Source organism: Sapajus apella, unplaced genomic scaffold (assembly GCF_009761245.1).
Source record: "Sapajus apella isolate SASKATOON/1434 unplaced genomic scaffold, GSC_monkey_1.0 scaffold55, whole genome shotgun sequence".
Classification (NCBI taxonomy): domain Eukaryota; kingdom Metazoa; phylum Chordata; class Mammalia; order Primates; family Cebidae; genus Sapajus; species Sapajus apella.
The window spans coordinates 12,608,500-12,631,337 of record NW_022436995.1 but is presented as its reverse complement, the minus strand read 5'-3'; the positions used below and the strand labels follow the sequence as shown (position 1 = coordinate 12,631,337).

The following is a 22,838-nucleotide window of genomic DNA, read 5'->3' as shown; positions in this document are numbered from 1 at the left end:
AGGCTATTGTTGCATATTTTCCAGCTTAACTAGAAATAATTACTATTTCCTAAACATATTCTTTTTTTTTAATGTCTTTGCTCAGTTCTATATATTCATCTCTGATACCCTCCTCTGTGACATCTTTTTTTCTATAGAACCATTTAGTTACTCCTTTCTTTGTGCTTCCACTGTGCTTTGGAATTTTTACCACCCACTATCTCTAATATATACTTTCTTTTTTTTTTTCTTTATTTCTTTTTCCTCCATCACCTGAAGCATCTTATATATACTTTCAAAATCAGTGCTTGAGGTCTCAATTTCTTGATTCCCATCTTAGCCAGCAGGACAGAAAAAAGTACAAGAGAGCCCATAACATTAGGCATGACTTGGAAGTGTCACTCATGTTCACATTTCATTATTCAGAGCTACTTATGTGGCTATTCATAGATGCAAAAGAAGCTGGGAAGTAATTTTAGATAGATTATCACATTCCCAGACAGACCTTGGGAAATCTGTATTTAAAGAAGAGAGAATTGGTATTACTAGACAGTTAGCGTTCTTTTCTACAACCAAGTGCTCATGCCAGTTCCTGACATATAGTAAGTGTCTATAAATGTTTAATTTAATGAGTAAATGCTAAGTGATTTGGAAGGGTTTCATGGTCCCTTCTGTGCTACTGCCCAGCCTTATTTTTCACTACTCTCTACCATCTTGTCCTAGCAGCAGTAATTGTCTGACTGTCCTGGATCAGTTCTTTTTGTTTCATTTTGTTATTTCCCTTCCTTCCTTTCCCTCCCGTCCCCTTCTTTTTGTTTGACATAATTGCAACATTATAGAAAAGTTGCAAGAGAATTACAAAGAAACCTGTATGCCTTAACCCAGTTGTATTTAGATTTCACCATTTGTCCCAGTATTGTTCCTTTCTAACAAGAAATTTGTTACACTTAATTGTTATGCCTTTTAAATCTCTTTTAATCAAGAACAGTTCCTTAGCCTTTTTAGTTTTCATGACATTAGCATTGTTGAAGAACATAAGTCAGTTATTTTATAGCATGTTTTTCCATTTGAGTTTGTCTTATATTTCTTCGTGATTTGATTTAGGTTATGCATTTTTGGCAGAATTCTAAAGATGTTCCCTCCAAGGTTCTTCTAACCTGGCTATTCATTCACACATAATCTGGGTACTGCCGTGAAGGGAATTCCGCAGACGGAATTAAGATTGCTAATCAACTCACTTTAACATAACAGTTTATTTTGGATTATGCAGATGAGCCCAGTATAAGAGGAAGGCAGAAGAGTCAATCAGAGAGATGAGGTAGAAGACGATGCAGGAGACATAGGTAGAAGTAGTCAGAGAAATACGAAGCGTGAGAAGGACTCAGCCCTGTTTTGCTGTCCCTGAAGATGGAGAAAGGAGGGTTTTGAGCAAGGAAATGTGAGTAGTCTCTAGAGCCTGAGAATAACTAGCAGCGAATAGTCAGCAAGGAAATAGGACCTCAGTCCAGCAACCACGTGGAACTGAATTCTACCAACAACCTGAATGAGATTGAAAGCAGATTGTTCCACAGAGCATCCAGAAGGGCACACACCCCTGTCGATATCTGATTTTCACCTGGTGAGACTACAAGTCTCTGACTCTGAGAAGTGTCAGATTTCTAGCTCAGTGAACTGTGAGATAATAAATGATAACTGTTGTTTTAAGCCACTGAATTTATGGTAATTTGTGGCAGCAGCAATAGAAAACTAATACAGTAGCTATACACAGAAATCTATTTCACAACTGGCTAACATTCCTTACTGGACTGTTAGGTCTCTTCTAGTCTTCTACAATTACAAACAGTGACACAATGAACTGTATATATATGTGTGTGTGATGGATTCCTAGAATTGAAATTATTGGGTCATAGGGTGAATGCATTTGTTATTTTGATAAATATTGCTTTATTTCCCTGTAATAGAGGTAGTCTCATTTTGTAGTTTGTATCTCTACACAGTTTTAATTTGCTTTTCTCATACTTTCAGTGAGATTGAATGTATTTTCTTATGCTTAAGTACCATTTGCTTTTTTTATGTTTTTGTTCATTATCCATTTTGCTTTTGGCTTTGATCTTTTCCTTCTCAATTAGTAGCAACTCTGTATATTAGAGAGATTACCCTTTGTCTTTGATATAATTTGAAAATATGTTTTCCCTGTTTGTCGGTTGTCTTTTCACTTGGCTTATTATGTTTTTTGTCATGTGTCAGACTTTTATGAAATTAAACTTATAAATATATATTTTTTTCATAGCTTCTGAATTTTGAGTCATAGTTTGACTTTCCCCACTTCAGGGTTATACAGGAATTCTCAGTGTTTTCTTCTAATAATTTAGTGTTCACATTTTTTACATTTAAATTCCAATCTTTATGGATTCGTCCTGGTGTGCAGTGTGAGTTATAAATCTAATTTTGCCTCTTATCAGTGGTTACCAACATCATTTATTTTAAAGTCCATTTTTACTTACTAACTTTGAGATGTCACCCTTTTTACAGTCTAAATTTCCCATTATGCTTGGATCTTTTTTTATACTGTTTCATTAGTTGATCTAAATAGTCATGAGTCATTCCAACTATTTGATTGTCTTAATTTGAGGAGAAAAAAATCTATTAGTAATTCTATATTCCTTCATTTTCCACTTTTATATCTATATTAAGATAGATTTTCTTAATATATTTCAAACTAAACTACATGTTAGAACAGATTGAGTACAGAAGTAGATGTGAGAATCCAGGTGTCTTTTATTAATCCAGACATTAAAGAAATTTACAAAAATGGAAAACAATACCCCTTAGCTACTAATTTTTTTTTGCTTTAAAGATATAGTTTTTAATTAAAATGTTATGTTCATGTATAATATGTTTATTGTCAATTTTAAATAAATTAATGAATATATACTTTAAATTTTTTTCGGTTTTACTTGTTAGCATAGTAATATCAACAAGTATAATTCATGTAAACAAAAGTTCTCTGAGGTCATCAGTAATTTTCAACTGTAAAAGTTGCCTGAGATTACAAAAAACATATATTTTAGCCAGGTACAGTGGTTCATGCCTATAATCTCAGGACTTTGGGAGTTGGAGGCAGGCTGATAACTTGAGATCAGGAGTTCAAGATCAGCCCAGCCAACATAGTAAAACCCCATCTCTAATTAAAAAATATATATATATAAATTATTCAGGCACAGTGGCAGGAGCCTGTAACCCCACTATTTGGGAGGCAAAAGCAGGAGAAGCAGCTGAACCTGGGAGGCGGAGGCTGCAGTGAGATGATACCGCGCCACTGCACTCCAGCCTAGGCAACAGATTAAGACTATGTCTCAAGAAAAAAAAAAAAAAAAAAAAGCATACTTTGACAACTGCTGCTTTTAATGTAACATTAGAGTCATATAAGACACCTGTTATACGTCTGTTGCATTGCTTTCTGATTTTCATATAATTTGGTCATGTTTATCTAGATTGTTAGCTTTTGGAAAGCAGGAAAAATATATTTTATTTTTACGTTATTTCTCAACAGATCATAATTGTCCCCCTGGAATTAGTGCCTCATGAAGACTTAGCAAGGGATTGAAGGATTCCCCAGTGGCTCACCATGTTAGGGCAGCGTTTACTGTGTTGGCTTTAATATAAATAGCTGAATTTTTTCATTCAGGTTGAAGAACACAATGGTCACATCTTTAAGGCCACCCAGTATAGCATCCCTACATACTGTGAATACTGTTCTTCTTTGATATGGATAATGGACCGAGCCTCTGTTTGCAAATGTAAGTATGAGAGCTCTTTGAGGAATATTTTTAACTACTGACATTTCTATTTCCTTGAGTTTTCTTTTATCTCCTTTAACATAAAAGAGTTATTTACATGACCTAAATTTTTAGCCTCATCTCTTGCTATACTCTCTTCACCTATTGTTTGTATCTCAACCAGATACTTTGATGTTATTTGGTCACTGAGAGCCTGGTACATGTAATTCACTCTGTCTAAAATGATCTTGTCCCAGATTTTAGTGTGACCTCACATTTCAGTTACTTCATGCCTACACTCACATCTCACCTTCTCAGAGAGCTGTTTTCTACCTCCAGTTTAAATGCCACCTTGTCCCCAAATTCTCTGTTCTCTTTTTGTGTGTGTGTGTGTGTTTGTTTTTTTGAGATGGAGTCTTGCTCTGTCGCCTAGGCTGGAGTGCAGTGGTGTGATATCATCTCACTGCAACCTCCGCTTCCCGAGTTCAAGTGATTCTCCCACCTCAGCCTCCTGAGTAGCTAGGATTACAGGCTCTCGCCACCATGCCTGGCTAATTTTTGTATTTTTAGTAGAGACAGGGTTTTGCCATGTTGGCCAGGCTGGTCTTGAACTCCTGACCTCAGGTGATCTGCCCACCTTGGCCTCCCAAAGTGCTGGGATTATAAGCATGAGCTACTGCATCCAGCGCCCCCCACCCCAAATTCTTTATTCTTTTACTGAGACTTAATAGTCTTTAAAGAACTTATTACCACCCAAAATTAAGTATTTGTTTTATTTTCAGTCTATGCCTCTAAAATATATGCTCTATTGTCAGGAAGTTTATTTTTCTTTCATTCTTTTTTTTTTTTTTTGAGATGGAATTTCTGTCTTGTCTCCCAGGCTGAAGTGCAGTGGTCCGATCTCAGCTCACTGCAACCTCTGCCTCCCAGGTTCAAGTGATTCTCCCACCTCAGCCTCTCGAGTAGCGGGGACTACAGGCGGGCACCACCATGCCCAGCTGATTTTTTATGTTTTTAGTAGAGATGGGGTTTCACTTGTCAGCCAGAATGGTCTCCAACTCCTGACCTAGTGATCCGCCCACCTTGGCCTCCCAAAGTGCTGGGATTACAGGTGTGAGCCACTGCACCTGTCCTGTCTTTTTTTTTTTTTTTTTTTTTTTTTTTAAATGCCATCAGTGCCTAAAACACTTATGGCACAGAGTAAGTTTTAATAAATATTTGTTGGTTAAATAGACCTATAGATGGATGGATGGATGGATGGATGGACGGTTGGATGGATGGATGGATGGATGGATGGATAGATAAATGAATGAATTCTTAGATTATAGCCCAAAAGGTACTTTTTCTACTGTAATCCTTTTAACAGAGTAATATAAATCCTATAATGTGAGTAGAGAGTCTTTGTAGATCAACTTGGTTCTGGCTCACAGTGGACCTTTAGCCATCCCTCATCTTATTTTATACATCTACTCTGGTGCTATTATTAGTTTTCTGAAGCTTTGCTTCTACTAGTGGGCTAAAATTGAATGAAGCAAATACTAAGAAAGGACTGGATCCAGTATGACAACAAGTTTGCCATAGCAAAATTGCCAGTATTAGTATATATTCACTTACTTCATGGTTCAACGGCAGTTTTCCTTTTCCTTTATTATCTGTAGTCTAAAAATTATAATGAGTCTGAAAATAGGGAGTAGTTTGAAATGTATTTGACTGTTTAGTGTAAGTATGATTCCTGTAGGTTTAGTTTCTTCTGTAACTTAAAGTTAAAATTTGAATAATTTGCTTTTTATGACTATGGTGGGCTGGTTTGATTTGATTTTTTGAATTTTTTTATTTTTATTTTTTGAGACAGAGTCTCACTCTGTCACCCAGGCTGGAGTGCAGTGGTGTGGTCTCGGCTCACTGCAGCCTCTGCCTCCTGGGTTCAAGTGATTCTTGTGCCTCAGCCTCCTGAGACTGGGATTACAGGGGCCTGCCACCACGCCTGGCTAGTTTTTGTATTTTTAGTAGAGATAGGGTTTCACCATGTTGGTTAGGCTGGTCTTGAACTCCTGATCTCAAGTGATCCCTCCCCACCTCAGCCTCCCAAAGTGCTGGGATTACAGGCATAAGCCACTGCGCCTGGCCCAGCCTGATTTGATTTTTTAATAGAATTAACTAACTTTCTTTGTTATTACCCTGATGATTTCACCAGTATAGTGACATGGCCTCCCTTACTCGACCTTGGCCATGAAAAGCCCACAAGTTATATTTTACAGGCTCAAGAAAGGATATGCAGGTATTGGTACACAGAAGCCAGAGCTGGTATAAGAAAAGGAAATAAGGATACTGTATTCTCAGTATCCTCCTCTTAATTTGCCTCTTCCTCTTCACCAACTGCCCAGCCACCCTGGGTTATTACTACTCCAACAAATTATTTTAGCTCTGAACCTTTTCTTTATCCCATCTTCCCAATCACAACTGATACTCTTCATGTTCTGGTTCTTCAGACCTCTGTTCCTAACCTTTAGAGATGATAAATAAGACCTTTCTTATATCTGATTGTGCTACCCAATTTGCTTTCATTTCAGTAAGGATCTTTGACAGTACTGCCTTCCTTATCTATAGGCATGATTTTTAATAGGCATTTCTGATATTTTAGTATGTTGTAGAGCATATATGTGATGGAACATGAACACTAATTTGTGAATCAAACCACAAAGATAAGTATCCTGCCGAAATTTGGTGGGGAGTGGTACTGTGTGGCATAGGGGCAGGATGAACAGTTTTGAAAGACCAAAAAGCTTTTTTATTGACTATGGCTAGAAATTTTGAGCATGTTTACAACTTCATTATACCCAATAGGATGGGTTTTAAGTTATTTTTAATTATACCATGTACAAAGTATGGATGTCATACTACAGCAGTCTGAGATTTAAAGAAAAAAAGTAGGTCTAAAATAAATTGACAAGTTCTTATTATTGATATGCAAACTTCTAAAAATGCTGCATTCTTCACTTGTTTTTCAGTATGCAAGTATGCTTGCCATAAGAAGTGCTGTCTGAAAACCACAACCAAGTGCTCTAAAAAGGTAAGAAATTACCACCTATCAGTAATAGACCTGTTGGTCTTTTGTGCCTTATGGAAAGAAATTAAGGCCTCTTTGATTGTTTTACAGGTGGGTGGTTTTTAAATTTTTTTTTTTTTTTTTTTTTTTTTTGTGACAGAGTCTCGTTCAGGCGCCAGGCTGGAGTGCAATGGCGCGATCTCAGCTCACTGTAACCTCTGCCTCCCAGGTTCAAGCAGTTCCCCTGCCTCAGCCTCTGAGGTAGCTGGGACTACAGATGCACACCACCACGCCCAGCTAATTTTTTTGTATTTTTAGTAGAGACGGGGTTTCACCATGTTGGCCAGGTTGGTCTCAATCTCTTGACCTCATGATCCGCCCACCTCACCCTCCCAAAGTGCTAGGATTACAGGCTTGAGCCACTGCGCCCGGCCATTTTTTAAACGTTTTGACCACAAATCACAGTAAGAAATATGTTTTATGCCGTGATCCAGTTCACACGTTTGGTGATACATGTTACAAACTGAATTGATTTTCATAGATTATTTTACCATTACTATATGTAAGCTACTAAATTAACTTCATAAGCCACAATTTGAAGAACACTGCTTTCAAGGTTTAATACTTCCTTAAACACTTGTAAACCTTTGTGGGAAATATCCTTAATGCAGTAAGCTACAATTAAAGATGAACAGATTTAAACATAAACAGCAAAATTCACCGTCATGGTTGGTGTTTTTACATATTTTTCTTGGGTACACAGAGATCTAAAAGATACTGTACACATACTGTTTGATATCTTACGTTTCAAGGAAGCAAACATTTTTTTAAAAAAAATTCAGGCTTTTATCGATGTATAATCACAACATTTTCTTATTCATTAATCACATACTGACAGTTGTTAAGATAGTATGCAAATCTGAAATATAAATGTATGTGCGTGTTATTTGCAATAGACTAATCATGGCAAAGTACAGAGAGAAATTTGATTCAGGACTTAAAATACAAAGAATATGAGTGAGCCATTTGTTTCCAGCTAAGATGGAGTAGCTTGTGTCAGATCAACACTAAAAAATGTTGTTGGCAAGCATCAGGGAGCTGCCCAGGCAAACTGACCTTAGAAACTAGATTTTAGAGAGAAGAGAATACAGAGTAGTGAATCTGCATCTGTGAGATGTTTTTCTTCTAGTAGGAATTTTTCAATTTTTGTTGTAAAACAAGAAACCAATATTCTGGGCAGAGGGCCACGTTGAAGAGTCAGAGGAGCCAGTAGCGCATTTAGCAGTCTTATAAGACTTTAGAGATAAAAGTTGAAATTTGGGGCTGACAGGACTTGAGGGACCATGATCCAGTCATCTTGAGAAGGCAACCTGAAACTCAGAGAGGTTTTCCACTCAAGGCATTTTCTTTTTTGAATTCTTAAACTGTACAGGGCAAAAGTCTAAGAAGTTAATTAGAAAAGAAGATGAAAGTTTAGTTCTACAGTCTCTCAATGCTAAGGGGAGAAAACTTAGAATTATAGAATTTACCATTGAAGAGAGGGACCCTAGGCAATACCCTAGACTCTCAGTGAGACCTCTGAAGAAGTACACTCTAGGAATGGGGGTAAACTATTGATAAACTGAGCTTAACAAAAACTACAAACTAACTTTGAGCCACTCCTTGATTGTGTTAAGGTGATCTGTTCCTTATTCTCATAAGCCACCCATTAGAAAGAAAAGGGCGAAGCCTCTCTAGAAAGATAACATCATTCAGAGCCTTTATAACTTTTTTATATATAATCTCAGACATAAAGAAATAAAACTAAGAGAAAAACCAATGGCCAGTATCAACAGACTTACAGATAACCCAGTTAGTGAATTACCAGATACATATGTTAAGGGATTTTTCATTAACATGTTTAAATAATAGATAAAAATATGGAGAAGTTAGCCAAAGAACTGAAATACAGCTGTATCCATTGGTTCCATGTCTGTAAAGTTAAAGAACCACAAATCAAAAGTAATTGGGGGCTAGGCACGGTAGCTCATGCCTGTAATCCCAGCACTTTTGGGAGGCTGAGGTGGACAGATCACCTGAGATCAGGAGTTCAAGACAAGCCTAGCCAACATGGGGAAACCCTGTCTCTACTAAACATAAGAAAAATTAGCCGGGTGTGGTCATGGGCATCTATAATCCCAGCTACATGGGAGGCTGAGGTGGGAGAATCACTTGAACCTGGGAGGCAGAGGTTGCAATGAGCCAACATTGTGCCACTGCACTCCAGCCTGGGCAACAGAGCAAGACTCCAACTCAAAAAAAAAAGTAATTGGGAAAAAACATTCCACACAGTTCTACAAAGTAAAACTTCAGTTTTCTGTGTACCAAATACTACATTGAATCCACAGAATAAAGTAATTTAAGGCATTATATTAGGTATTCTAAGTAATCTAGGGATGATTTGAAGTATGCAAGAGGAAGTGTGTAGGTTATATGCTGATACTGCACCATTTTACATAAAGGACTTGAGTATCCATGGAATTTTGGTATCCGTTGGGGGCAGGGAGGGCATCCTGAAATAATTCTCCAAGGGGTAACTGTATATATTTAAATATATATTTTAAAAGAATAAAATGGAAATTCCAAAATTATAAAATTCAGTTGAAATGATAAACCGAAAATATAGGTTTAATGGCCATAGCAGAAGAGAAGTTTGGGCTAGGTGTGGTGGCTTATGCCTATAATCCCAGCACTTTGGGAGGCCGAGGTGGGTGGATCACCTGAACCCAGGAGTTCACACCAGCTTGGACAACATGGTGAACCCATCTCTACTAAAAATACAAAAATTAGTTGGGCATGGCAGCACATGCCCGTAGTCTCAGCTACTAGGGAGGCCTCGGCTTGAGGATCACTTGAGCCTGAGAGGTCAAGGCTGCAGTGAACCATGAGCATGCCATTGTACTTCAGCCTGAGCAACAGAGTGAAAGATACGTTGGTAGAAATATCAAGGCATAAAGAGCAAAAAGAATGGAGAAATACAGAAATAGTTGTGAGAGACATAGGGGAAAGGATGAAGGTTCTTAAATGTATTAGAATTGGAGTCCAGGAAGAAAGTAGAGAGAACAAGGCAGAAACAACGTTTTTTAAGAAATAATGGCTAACACAGCACGTCACAGGTTCATAAAACCCTTTAACCTAAAGTGGGACAAATATAGAGAAAACCACACCTAGATATACAGTGTTCCAAACAAAAGAAAAAGAAAATTCTTAAAAGCATTCAGAGGGAAAAAAGCGTTACCTAAAGGAGCAGTGAAAAGATTGACAGCTGACTTCTGGACAGACGTGATGGAAGCCAAGAAAACAGTGACTTGTTATCTTTTAGTGTAAAATAAAAGAGAGACGGCTGGGCACGGTGGCTCACACCTGTAATCCCAGCACTTTGGGAGGCTGAGGTGGTTAGATTGCCTGAGCTCAGGAGTTTGCGACCAGCCTGGGAAACGTGGTGAAACCCTGTCTCTATTAAAATACAAAAAATGAGCCACACGTCGCAGCGTGCGCCTCTAGTCCCAGCCACTCTGGAGGCTGAGGCAGGAGAATTGCTTGAACCTGGGAGGCAGAGGTTGCAGTGACCCAAGATCGTGCCACTGTACTCCAGCCTGGGCGACAGAGCAAGATGCCATCTCAAAAAAAGAAACAAACAAAAAAATGGGTTTCTTTTCTTTTCTTTTCTTTTTCCTTTCTTCCTTCCTCCCTCCCTCCCTTTTTTTCTTTTTTTTTGTTGTTGTTTACAGGGTCTTAACGCCTGTTGTCCAGACTAGAGTGTAGTGGTATAATCTTGGCTCACTGCAGCCTTGACTTCCTGGGCTCAAGTGATCCTCCCATCTCAGCCTCCTCAGTAGCTGAGACTACAGTGGCCCCCCCCATGCCCAGCTAATTTGTTTGTGTTCTTAGTAGAAACAGAGTTTCACCAGGTTGCCCAGGCTGATCTTGAACTCCTGGGCTCAAGTGATCTGCCTTCCTAGGCCTCCCAAAGTGCTGGGGTTATAGTCATAAGCCACTGCGCCTGGCCAAAAATGGATATCTAAATACCCAATAACATGAAAAGGTGTCCAGCATCACTAGTCATCAAGCACATGCAAATTAAAACACAGTGAGATATACCATATACTCGTTTGAATGATTACAATGGAAAGCAACTAAAACTTCAGTACATTGCTGGTAGGAGTGTAGGTTGGTCTAAACACTCTTTAAATTATTTGGTAGTATCTATCAAATCTTTTAAGCATAAGCATAAGCATTTCTCATGATTCAGCAATACCCCTACAAGATATATACCCAACAGATATACATATATATTTGTGCCAAAAGACAATATGAACATTATATGAAATATACCCGAACTTAGAAGAAACCTAAGTGTCTATTAGCAGTAGAATGAATAAATAAAATGTAGTGTCTTTATATAGTAGAATAAAGCACAGTAGTGAGATTAAACAATTGATTAAAAAAAAACATACATAATGTTGACTGAAAGCTAGAGACAAAAGAGTACATTTAAACAAAGTTCAAAAATAGATGAAACTAACTCATGGTGCACATACTCTTTTTCCATTTATATGACATCCAGAAGCAGGTAAAACTAGATGTTAGTGACAGAAGTACAGATACTGGTTATTTGCGAAGGGTAAAGGGCATAGTGGGTGGAAGGGACTTCCCTAGGGGAATTTTAAACTGTTGGTAATATTCTGTCTCTTAATTTGAGTCTTTGTGAAAATCCATTAAGCTGTAATTTGCAATGTACGTATGTCATAGCTCAATAAAGATTTTATTTAAAATACACATTGAAGTTAGTGTAAATGAAAAATAAGTATAAAACTAAAAAACTATAAAAAGTGTATTTTTAGAAAAAAACTCAGAATTAAGTTTTGTGTTTTTTTGTTTGTTTGTTTTGTTTTTGAGACGAAGTCTTGCTCTGTCTTCAGGCTGGAGTGCAGTGGCACCACCTTCGCTCACTGCAACCTCTGCCTTCTATGTTCAAGCAACTCTCCTCCCTCAGCCTCCCGAGTAGCTGTTTTTTTGCTTACACAAGTCATAACATTTCTAATGCCATAGGGATTTAAATAAACAGGCTATGTATTTGCACATCTGTGTCCCAGCATTAGGAAAACATTTAGCTAAAATTCAATCATTATAGCAAGCCTTATTCTATTTCTATAATAACTTAGTCAGTATTTGACATATACCAGGTTGTCATGCTGTGTATGTTCAACTTAATCTTTACAACAACCCTCTGAATTAGAAGGGTGGTATTTCTGTTGCAAATGTGAAATAACCTAGCCAAGTTCACATAGTGACAAGGCAAAACTTTTAATATGGATCCTTGAAATATTCCAAGATTGTACCCTTTCTATTCTGCCTCAGACTTGGAAATACTTTTCAGAGATATTGTCTGATATTAAGATAATTTAGCATATGTCAAAATAGACACAAAATTAATACTCTAAGATTTAAGTGCTGGAATGCAGATTATGTAGATACGTGAATGATGCAAAATAATACTGATACAAACTAATAAACTGATTATGCCTTCCCTTATTTAAAATTTTCTGATGGCTTCCTTTCCTTAGGTGCTTTGCTTTGCCCAACTTTGTAGTTTTGTATTTCCTGTGCCTAAAAGATCTTGCTTTCTTTACTTACATACTACTTGCTTTCTAACACTAAGGTTAAACATCAGGTCTTTTCAAGATCATTAGTTGTTTGTTATCCAGCCTAGTCTTTCCTGATCTACCTCTCTTCTGTAGTTCCATAATACTTAATAAATCTATTTATTATTTTACTTATTTCCATACACTAACACTAAGAGTCTTTTTTTTTTTTTTTTTTTTTTTTTTTTTTTTTTTTTTTTTATTTTTTTTTTTTTTTTTCACCTAGGCTGGAGTAGTACAGTGGCACGATCTTGGCTCACTGCAACCTCCGCCTCCCAGGTTCAAGCGATTCTCCTGCTTCATCCTCCTGAGTAGCTGGGATTGCAGGCACCCACCATACCCAACTAATTTTTGTATTTTTAGTAGGGATAGGGTTTCACCTTGTTGGCCAGGCTGGTCTCCAACTCCTGACCTTAGGTGATCCACCCACCTCGGCTTTCCAAAGGGTTGGGAATACAGGTGTGAGCCACCGCCCCTGGCCTAACACTACTAGTCTTAAGCAGAAGGGGCTTGATTTTGTTTCCTTGGTACCTAGCACATAAATGACAAATGTATGAATGTAAGACTGGAAAGTAGAAATTAGAATCAGTTCAAGTAAGGTCCTGAGTATGAGATTCAAGATTGTTTGCACTTTAGTTTGCTATATACTCATTAGCCACTGAAGGTTTTGAAGATAATAAAGCAGATTATATATACTATAGAATATATTAAAAGGGGAAAATTAATATGGGGAAACTAGCCAAGAAACTGTTGAAATAGTCTAATTAGTTAGTGATATAGTTTTGAGCCGGGGTGATGACACTTAGAAAAAGTAGAGAGGATGGACTGATTGACTTGGTAACTGGTTGGATGAAGGTTAAAGGAGAAAATGGAAGATACAGTTAGGGAAGGGCAATAGTGCAGGAGAAGTAAAGAAAGATTTACAGTTTTTGGTCTCAGAAATAATACCTGCCATTTTTCTTTTCAATGAATTAGTTCAAATAATCTTAAAGGTAAGCTGTTCTGTTTTAGTCACATAAGATACAAATTAACCTATAGGTTAATAAAGTATGATATCAGCTGGATACAGTGGCTCATGCCTGTAATTTCAGCACTTTGGGAGGCTGAGGTAGGCAGATCACTTGAGGTCAGGAGTTCAAGACCAGCCTGGCCAACATGGTGAAACCCTGTTTCTACAAAAAGTACAAAAATCAGCCGGGCATGGTGGCTACTTGGGAGGCTGAGGCACGAGAATCACTTGAATGTGGGAGGCAGAGGCTGTAGTAAGCTGAGATCATGCCAGTGCACTCCAGCCTGGGTGACAGAGCGAGACTATCTCAAAAATAAATAAAGTATGATATCAGATACACTATTCAAGTCAATATAAAAGAGCTGTAACAGTAGTCTTGGGCTGATCTATGTGTACCTCTGCCTTTAGTTATGAAATCATTTTCAGTTAAACTTCCATAAAGTTTACATAAACATTAAAGCATTCTTATGCTTAAGAAATTGCTGACAACTCTAATTCTTATCAAATCAGTAGATGTTCTAGTGGTACCTGGTAAGTGGTCAAACTGTTAGCATATAAAATCCAACCCCTTTCCCCACACCCAAATCCTACCTTTGCTTTTGAAATGTTTTTTTCACAGGAGGAGAAAGTAACCCTTTGCCATTGCCTTCTTTTTTTTTTTTTTTTTTTGGAGATTCTGGTAGAAAAGGATTAAAACTAATATCTCACTCACTTATTTATACTTAAACATAATTCTCTGTCTCCCAACTCTTCTAACTATGCTCATAAAAATTCAGAGGACATAAAAAGTAGCTCTTGGTAAAGAATTGGTTAAACATGTTTCAAGATGTTTGAATGCATTTGGAAACTAAAAATTACCTTTCATTTAGTATGATCCAGAACTATCATCTCGGCAATTTGGGGTTGAACTGTCCCGTTTGACCAGTGAAGACCGAACTGTTCCTTTAGTGGTGGAAAAGCTCATAAACTACATTGAAATGCATGGACTATATACAGAAGGTATTTACCGAAAGTCTGGTTCAACCAATAAAATCAAGGAGCTTCGACAGGGTCTAGATACAGGTAAGATAGTGGCCTCTAAATCATAATGAAATACTTTTATTTAAATAGGTAATTTCATGCTCTTAAAGTTTTCATTACATGTCGATCCTTGGCCAGAAGAATGCGTTCTAGACTGTGATGCTTTTTTTTTTTAAATCATTTTTTGGCTTTCTAAAGAGTCTTTGGTTTTATGTAGTCAGTTTAGCAGACATATATTGAGCATATCATTTGCACTTGGGACAGATCTCACTTAAATTTTGGAATAATTTGGTAAAATTGTGATACCTCTGATTTACCAAGAAGAAAACTAAAGTACAGGGAAATTAAATAATGAGCTGTTGATGATTATGCTGTGTGCTGTGCTAACTAATGTTTTTACAATGTTCACAACAATCCAATGAATGAGGGATATTATTATCCCCATTTACAGAAAAAGGTACTGAGGCTTACAGACGATCTTGCCTAAAGGCTCGTCACCAATAAGTGACCAAATTGGATTTAACCCCAGATCTTCTGAATTCATAATCTAAGCTATTTCCCCTTTCTCTTTATTATTCTGACTCCAAGGAGCACTCTTTCCTGTGTATCATCTTTTTGCCTTCCTACATTGATGGCAGTTACTCAAACTGATAATTAGTGAGTTGAGCATATATCTTTGTAGAGCTGTAGTTTTAGTACTAGGATTCATGCAGGGGATTGACTTTGATTTCATCAACTTCTACACTTTAACACTGTTGGAAAGGAATAGATCTTTTTGAAAAAAGCAGAGTAAAAAGTGTGTCCTTGTGTGGCCAAGAACCTACCTACAATGCTGTTCCTTATGAAAAAATCATGAGAAATGAATTGAGTATGAAAATAGTAAGAGACAATGACTGGTAAAACTCAAGCAGGAGGTCTGTCTACAAGAGACTTGGTCTACTTTAGTTTACAGGCAGTTGCTGATTTTGTCTCTGATACCTTGAAACAGCACAAGTGAAAATCATTTGTCCTGAATCTTCCCAGTTATCTAATCTGTATAACCTTAGAGACTTTATAAGTGAAATGGATAAGGGTGTTTCCTTTACTTTCTAAGCTCAGTTATCACTGTCCTTTTATCTCTAAGAATGACTTAAAATCAGCCTTACTTTCCGAAAATGCCCTGTATGCTTTTTTTCATTTGTCATGTAAAACATTGCTACTCAAAGTGTGGTCTATGGACAATCTGTAACAAGGTAAGTACAGAAATTGGGAACAAGCATTTAGAGACATTTAGAGCAGTTTAACAATGCTTCAGCATCAAAACATATGATTTATTTATTTATTTTTTAGACCGTCTTGTTCTGTTGCCCAGGCCGTAGTACAATCGTGTGGCCTTGGCTTACTGCATCCTCCGTCTCCCGGGTTCAAGCAATTCTGCCTCAGCCCCCCCAAGTAGCTGGGATTACAGGCATGTGCCACCACAACCAGCTAATTTTTATATTTTTAGTAGAGACAGGTTTTAACATGTTGGCCAGGCTGCTTTCTAAGGATCCTGGCCTCAAGTAATCCATCCATCTCAGCCTCCCAAAGTGCTGGGATTACAGGTGTGAGCTACCATGCCTGGCCATGATCTTTTATTTTATACATTTCAGTCTACAACAGATTTGGAAAACAAATAAAGAGGAAGTATTCTTTCACCACAGTTAGAAGCACAGTTCCAAAGCATGGAATTAGATTGTGGAAAATAGGTTAGTCAGTTTGACTAAGAAACATGAAGCCTTCCTTTAATGATGATGGTTTCTAAAGTGAATTATTTGAATCGTTTTGCATGTTTTGGCTTTGTTATCTAACTCTTGTCTCTAAATAGATGCTGAGAGTGTAAATCTAGATGACTATAACATACACGTCATTGCAAGTGTATTCAAACAATGGCTTCGAGATTTGCCCAATCCTCTCATGACCTTTGAACTCTATGAGGAATTTCTTCGAGCTATGGGTAAGCATAGGCTTCCTGGGTTAGAGAGAAAGCCTATAGTTGGAAAAGAAATGCTATCTTCAGTATAAATTATCAAGTCATCCTCTAGTGGTTAGTGATTTAATTCTTACAGATCCAAAGGTAAGCTTTTGACAGTGAGTACAAAACTGCCAGTATACTGTTACCTATTCAAATGTTCACTTCTTAGAGACTCATTAAAATGTCAGTGTCCTAAAAATTTTCTGAGTGAGCCACTTGGTTGCTTCTTACAAAGAAATTAAAGACTGGGTTTATAAAACAGATTAAAATATTAAAAATAAGAGTTTCAAGATTAGGCTTATGTTCATTTAAATTAGGAATCTAAGCAAGTAGTAAATGTAAAGCTGGCTGTTTTATGCCAAGCTTAACAGGTTTCAGAGTTTAATTTCTCAGTGCTATAAGGGCTTCCTAGAGGTATTTAGGCCCTGAGGATTCACAAATTATGTTGATTTTAATGGGAAATTAGTCTGCTACACAATGACTGAAAAACTAGAACATCTCTATCCCCTTGCTGTTATTAAGGATTACTACAATATAGATTCAAACTCAGGAGACTGCTTATGAATATAGAACTCAAGCAAAGGGAGTTAAGTAGTTACTGTGGGTTGTCCTTCTGCTCTGCAGGTACAGCTACTCCTAAAACTCTATAGCCAGCTTCCTTTGCTTCATAGTGTCCGGGAGGAAAAGACAGCATGTAAGAGGGAATATTCAGTCTTAGTTTCTTCTCTTAATGTTTTTAGGCCTTCAGGAGAGGAAGGAGACAATCCGTGGTGTATACTCTGTAATTGATCAGCTCTCCCGAACTCATCTCAATACATTGGAACGCCTCATCTTTCATCTAGTCAGGTAACTTTAAGGAGCAAGGGAATGATTTTTAATAGTTTCTCTTGGATTACTTTAAATAGATAAAGAATTTCTCCATTTGGAAAACTGACAAATATTTATATTTTTCTTCTGTTTATAAAGTCAGTGTCTCAAGAAGTTGGTTAGGATACCTTGGAGCAGAAATCCTTAGCTGAGCTGGAATGCATGGCAGTTGCTTTTCTGCCCTTGTTTGAACCATGTAGCAGCTTCAGCCTCGTGGTGGCACTGTGTAGCTTAGCCTGTTTTCTAACAGCTGAGCTAGAAAGGATGTATATCTTTTGAAATGACCGAATTCATATGGGGGGCGCGGTTCAGATCATTCTCAGCAATTAATTGACCAAAGAGGTATTGGGAGTAGAGTCTCTTCCTCTGTGCATAAATATCAGCAGTAGTTGAGAAGAAAGCCATCTTTATTTTTGGTTAAAGCCTCTACTCTGCATCGTCATCATCATCATCATCATCATCATCATTGACACACAGTTTCACTCTGTCACCCAGGCTGGAGTGCAGTGGTGTGATCTTGGCTCACTACAACCACTGCCTCACTTGTTCAAGTGATTCTCATGCCTCAGCCTCCCTGTTAGCTGGGATTACAGGCATGCGCCACTACACCTGGCTAATTTTTGTATTATTAGTAGAGAGAGGGTTTTGCCATGTTGGCCAGGCTTGTCTCAAACCCCTGACCTCAAGCGATCTGCCCACCTCAGCCTCACAAAGTGCTGGGATTACAGGTGTGGGCCACTGTTCCTGGCCAACTCTGCATTCTTTAGACATGTTCATCTCGTGATCTTGGCCTTAAGCAGGTAGGTCACAAATTTCCCTTGGGAAGCTATTGGCTGACCTAGAGTGCTTCAAGGAAAGAACAAAGTGAAAATAAATTTTTCAGAGACAAAGGAACAAAAGAACAACTTGGGAAAAGTCTACACACCCTTAAACTTACATGGATATCCTTCTAGTACTATGCAGTTCATGTCATACTGTCTTCTTCTGCTCATCTCTTCTCCCTATTTCCCTGTGGTGCTCCCTTTTTATCCCCTAGTCACTTGATTTTGTTTTGTTTTATTTCTTAGGATTGCTCTACAGGAAGATACTAATCGAATGTCTGCCAATGCTTTGGCCATTGTGTTTGCACCCTGCATTCTCCGCTGCCCTGACACCACTGACCCACTACAAAGCGTACAGGACATCAGTAAGACTACCACGTAAGGCCAGTTACCATAACTTCTGCAAGACCTCAGGGACTTTTGACTGTGTAGTCACTGTATCTAGATATCAAACATAGTGAATGGGTTCATAAATTCAGGTGTTTTTAAGAAGATTGTTGGATACTGCTGGGTTTTCTTATGCTGAGGATGCAAACTCCTAGATTCAACTGAGCATCATTTGTCTTAAAGTGTCTTATTTTTAAATCTAGCTTTTCTTTAGGATGGCTTATAGTTTCTAAATGGATTTTAAATTTCTATTTTACCGCATTGTGGACATTTAGTCTCTTCCTGTAATCTAGTCTAACTGTGTTCTTAGGGCTCTGAATCCTTTGGTCTTAATACTTCAGTATATTGCTGTATTTCACCTTGGTCTTCTTTCTTGGGTCTCTGCTTTCCTTCTAAAGTGGTTTTCTTTTGCTCTCCTTAATCTTGACAGCAAAAGGAACTTTTAAAAAATACCAATATTTGGATCCCATCCCCAGAGAGTCTGATTTAATTGGTCTGGGTGTAGCCTGGGGATTGGGATTCGTAACTGCTCTTTATTTTTTATTATTTTTTACTTTTTTTGAGATGGAGTTTTCCTGTTGTTGCTCTGGCTGGAGTGCAATGGCACGACCTTGGCTTACGGCAACCTCCACCTCCCAGATTCAAGCGATTCTCCTGCCTCAGCTTCCCAAGTAGCTGGGATTACAGGCGTGTGCCACCACACCCAGCTAATTTTGTATTTTTAGTAGAGAGAAGGTTTCGTCGTGTTGGCCTTGTTGGTTTTGAACTCCTGACCTCAGGTGATCTGCCCTCCTTGGTCTCCCAAAGTGCTGGGATTACAGGTGTGAGCCACTGTGCCCAGCTGTAACTGCTCTTTAGATGGTTTCTAAAATGCATCCAAAGTTGTGAACCATCATTCTAAACCTTGTCTCTGAGTTTATCAAGTAAGGGATGTTGATTTTTTCCTTCATCTTTCAACTGTCTACCACAAAACAGTCTGTGAGTGTTATAGTTTATTTACTTCAGCTGTTAACAGTTTTTTCTCTTTCCTCCTGTTTTCAGCTGTGTGGAGCTCATCGTTGTGGAACAAATGAATAAGTACAAAGCTCGTCTCAAAGATATCAGTAGCTTGGAATTTGCTGAGAATAAGGCAAAGACCAGGTTGTCACTGATTCGTAGATCAATGGTAAGATGCAAGACGTGGAATCAAGGAAAAATGGGAGTTGATTTGGGAATTTAAATGTGCCTTTGTGGTGTATACAAGGATTATTATCAGAATCTTTTTCACAAGGAACAAGTAAAAAGTCACCACTCATGCTTAATCTGCTAGCTCTCTTTGGTTACGTTTCAGAATATATGTGATTAAGTGTGTAGAATTTTTCATATCAAATATTTGGATAAAATGTTGGTGTCTTAATAATCTGCCCTGCTTTATTTTCATGTTCTTTCTATGAAAACTTAATCCTTTTCTCACTTTTTTCTCTACTTCCTTCCATCGTCTGTTCCCACCTTTAACCGTGTCACTTTTGGTGGTCCTGCCAGGACTCCTGGGATGTAGAGAACTGAATCATTTGTAACTGAATTTTAATGGAATCATTTGATTTTTAGGGAAATGGAATTCCATGTATAAGTCTACTGTAATCAAAATGTATTTCTTCGAGTTTGTGGTTATGTTCTGAGACAGTCTTTGTAAAACTGGTAATTTATTTCCTCAGTTTGCCCACTTTTTAATATCTTCCTTTGCAACTGGAGTTATCCATGTATGTTACCCTGAAGTCAGTTTTCAGGATAACTGGAAAACTGCTGATTAAGGTTTAGTTATTGCCCATTTTGTACCCTTCCTCTCAGTTGTAAAATAAAATTGTGGCAATGAGCACCCATTTCAGATTCCCAATAAATCTCTAAAGAGAAGCAGGCTTCATCATGCCCTTACTCTTTTAGGGGTCCAGCAATACTTCCTCCATATCTTCACAGTTTGCATTTAGATTAGTACTAAAATAATTCTTTTTCTTCCTTTATTATTTAATCTGCCTGGCACAGAATAAGTGCTTAACGAAGGTCTATGGGTTAAGGTAGTGAAGGTTCTTCTGCAAAAACAAACATAAGCTTGGGCTTTTTGCAGGCAGTAAAGATATTAAATAAAACTTATGAGAGGATGCTATCTAAATCTTTTCCCGAGAAATTAAAAACAAATCCCACTTAAAAGTGAAACATTTCTGTAGTATGAACTTTTAGGAGCTCAATTCTGAGAGGCCCAATTTAGCGGTGGCTATCCAGGCAGGTAGGGAAGAGCCTTTTGCTATAAAGCTACTTTCCAAAGCAGATAGATAAGCTATGCTTTTTTCCCAGTGCTGCAGAAGATGGATATTCAGTCCACTGCAAGATTAAACCTTCTCTTTTAATGGGGCAATGACATGTACATTCTAACCTTCTGCTTTCCTTTTCATGCCCTTCCTAATCCAGAAACCTGTACTAATTGCAGTTAGATTCATGAACATTACCCGCAATTCAGTCTCGGTATGTATTAATAATGCAATGTGTCACAGCCACTCTACATTATTGTCTCTCATTCATCCAGGAATTGTTCCACTCTGTCTATCATTCATGCCTGTCCACCCTCCATGTTTGGCCCCAAGTCAGGTTCCACTTTTTGATGAGCTTTCACTTGATTTTCTCTTAATCTCTTTCTTTAGATCCTTCATTTTCCTTCCTCTGTATTGTGCAGCTGAACAGCATCCATTCAAAATACACTGGTTTTTCCTCTTTGTCAGATAAGCCTCCTTTTGGGTTTCTTCTTGGGTTGAATCATTTAACAGGTGAAAGCTGAAAGCACTGAGATATCAAATTAATTTCTGCTCCGTGAGCTGTGTTCCCAGCAATCTCCTCCATTGTATTATTTGAAGTACTTATTATTACTTTCAGCATCTCCTATCATTAGTAATGCTTATTTGTCCATTCATATTTGTGACTCTGATGGTATCCTCCCAGATGTAGAAATATGGCTCTTATCCACTTAGCATTTATCATACAGAGCTACAAATAGGAGTGAACTAATCCAAATTGACGGACTAGTTCTAAACTTAAATATTATGGTATGCTAGAACTCATACCAGGATCCCACTGCTTGCGCCCCTCTTCAATTCCACTGATTATACAAAAAAGGAATGGGGGGACGGAAGGCTGAGAACACCAATTTGTGTGGAAACTAATGTCAGAGACTGTCCATCTATGTGTAACAATTGTATTGAGGAGGCTTAACTTGTTGGGATATTAATACAAATCAGTTTTTATTTTGGCCTATAACTGCCTCTCAACTCCAGCCTGTGAGACTTCCCTTTCCCACTGGGTATCAGCTACCTTAACAGCATCTGGAAACTAATTCTATAATTTTCAAAACTTCATTTCATTCTAGTATTTAAGAGTCAGTTCTCTTCATATTAAAACTTTAGTCAGCTTTAATCCAGTGCTCTTCTCACTTCCTCGCAGGGCAGACTAGACCCTTATCTGGAACTTAAAACTTTGGGGGTAGGTGGATAATTTCTGTTTGTCAGACACTTCTGCCCTTCCTCTTTCTTGACTGGGAGGAGTGATAGGGGAGGCCAAATTCTGTATGATATCCCTCTATTGAGATGGCAGTCCACTTTCTTGGTTGTTCAACACTGCTGTTCTGGCTCATTGTCAGTAGGCTAAGTAAAGATGAGTAGTAACTCCAGTTTACCCTGGCGACAATGAACTCAGTCCTATCCCATTTCTGTAGGCACTTGTAGTCCCTTGCAAAATTTGGTTACATATGGCCAAACCCTGGGTGTTGACATTCACACCATATGGGAAGCTAGCAAATTCACAGAGCAGTTACAAGTTTTCCAAAATTCTAATATTTGTTTGAAAGCTTGAAATTTTCTCACTGACAATAAATATTACCATTTGTTTCACTTGCAGTAACAGATTCCCTTCATACAATTTCAAAGAAAATGTGTACCACTTACTCAAGTAGAATGATCAAACTTTGTCAATTATTATAAATACTGTTTCATTAATAAAGCAGCTAATTTAGCTTGCAATTCACAAAATTGCACAAATACTCTTTCTTGAGATAACAGTATGTGACAGAGTTGCTGTATGTGTAATTTCCAGTTAATCATACAGAAAATTGAAAATAGTTAATTTGACAGTTAAGAAGTAATAAAATTAATTTATACCTCTTGTTCAATGACATGAAACGAAACTGACTTTTTAAAAACTAAATGCGTGGTAGCAAAAGAATATGAAGGTTA

The 22,838-nt window shown here is 37.7% G+C and overlaps 1 protein-coding gene across 9 annotated transcripts in view; it reads left to right on the top strand.

The window, feature by feature from the left end:
• The window catches only part of MYO9A (myosin IXA), a 274,327-nt gene that overhangs the window by 227,525 nt on the left and 23,964 nt on the right, over positions 1 to 22,838 (top strand). For 6 of the 9 annotated variants that reach the window (XM_032244686.1, XM_032244687.1, XM_032244688.1 and 3 more), the window contains 8 exons: positions 3,668 to 3,779; positions 6,767 to 6,828; positions 14,367 to 14,559; positions 16,364 to 16,492; positions 17,251 to 17,356; positions 18,445 to 18,576; positions 19,627 to 19,750; positions 21,028 to 21,081. In XM_032244686.1, the coding sequence (XP_032100577.1) occupies positions 3,668 to 3,779; positions 6,767 to 6,828; positions 14,367 to 14,559; positions 16,364 to 16,492; positions 17,251 to 17,356; positions 18,445 to 18,576; positions 19,627 to 19,750; positions 21,028 to 21,081 (912 nt within the window). The remainder of the gene's footprint in view (positions 1 to 3,667; positions 3,780 to 6,766; positions 6,829 to 14,366; positions 14,560 to 16,363; positions 16,493 to 17,250; positions 17,357 to 18,444; positions 18,577 to 19,626; positions 19,751 to 21,027; positions 21,082 to 22,838) is intronic. The other 3 variants (XM_032244689.1, XM_032244685.1, XM_032244684.1) reach the window with 1 other exon arrangement.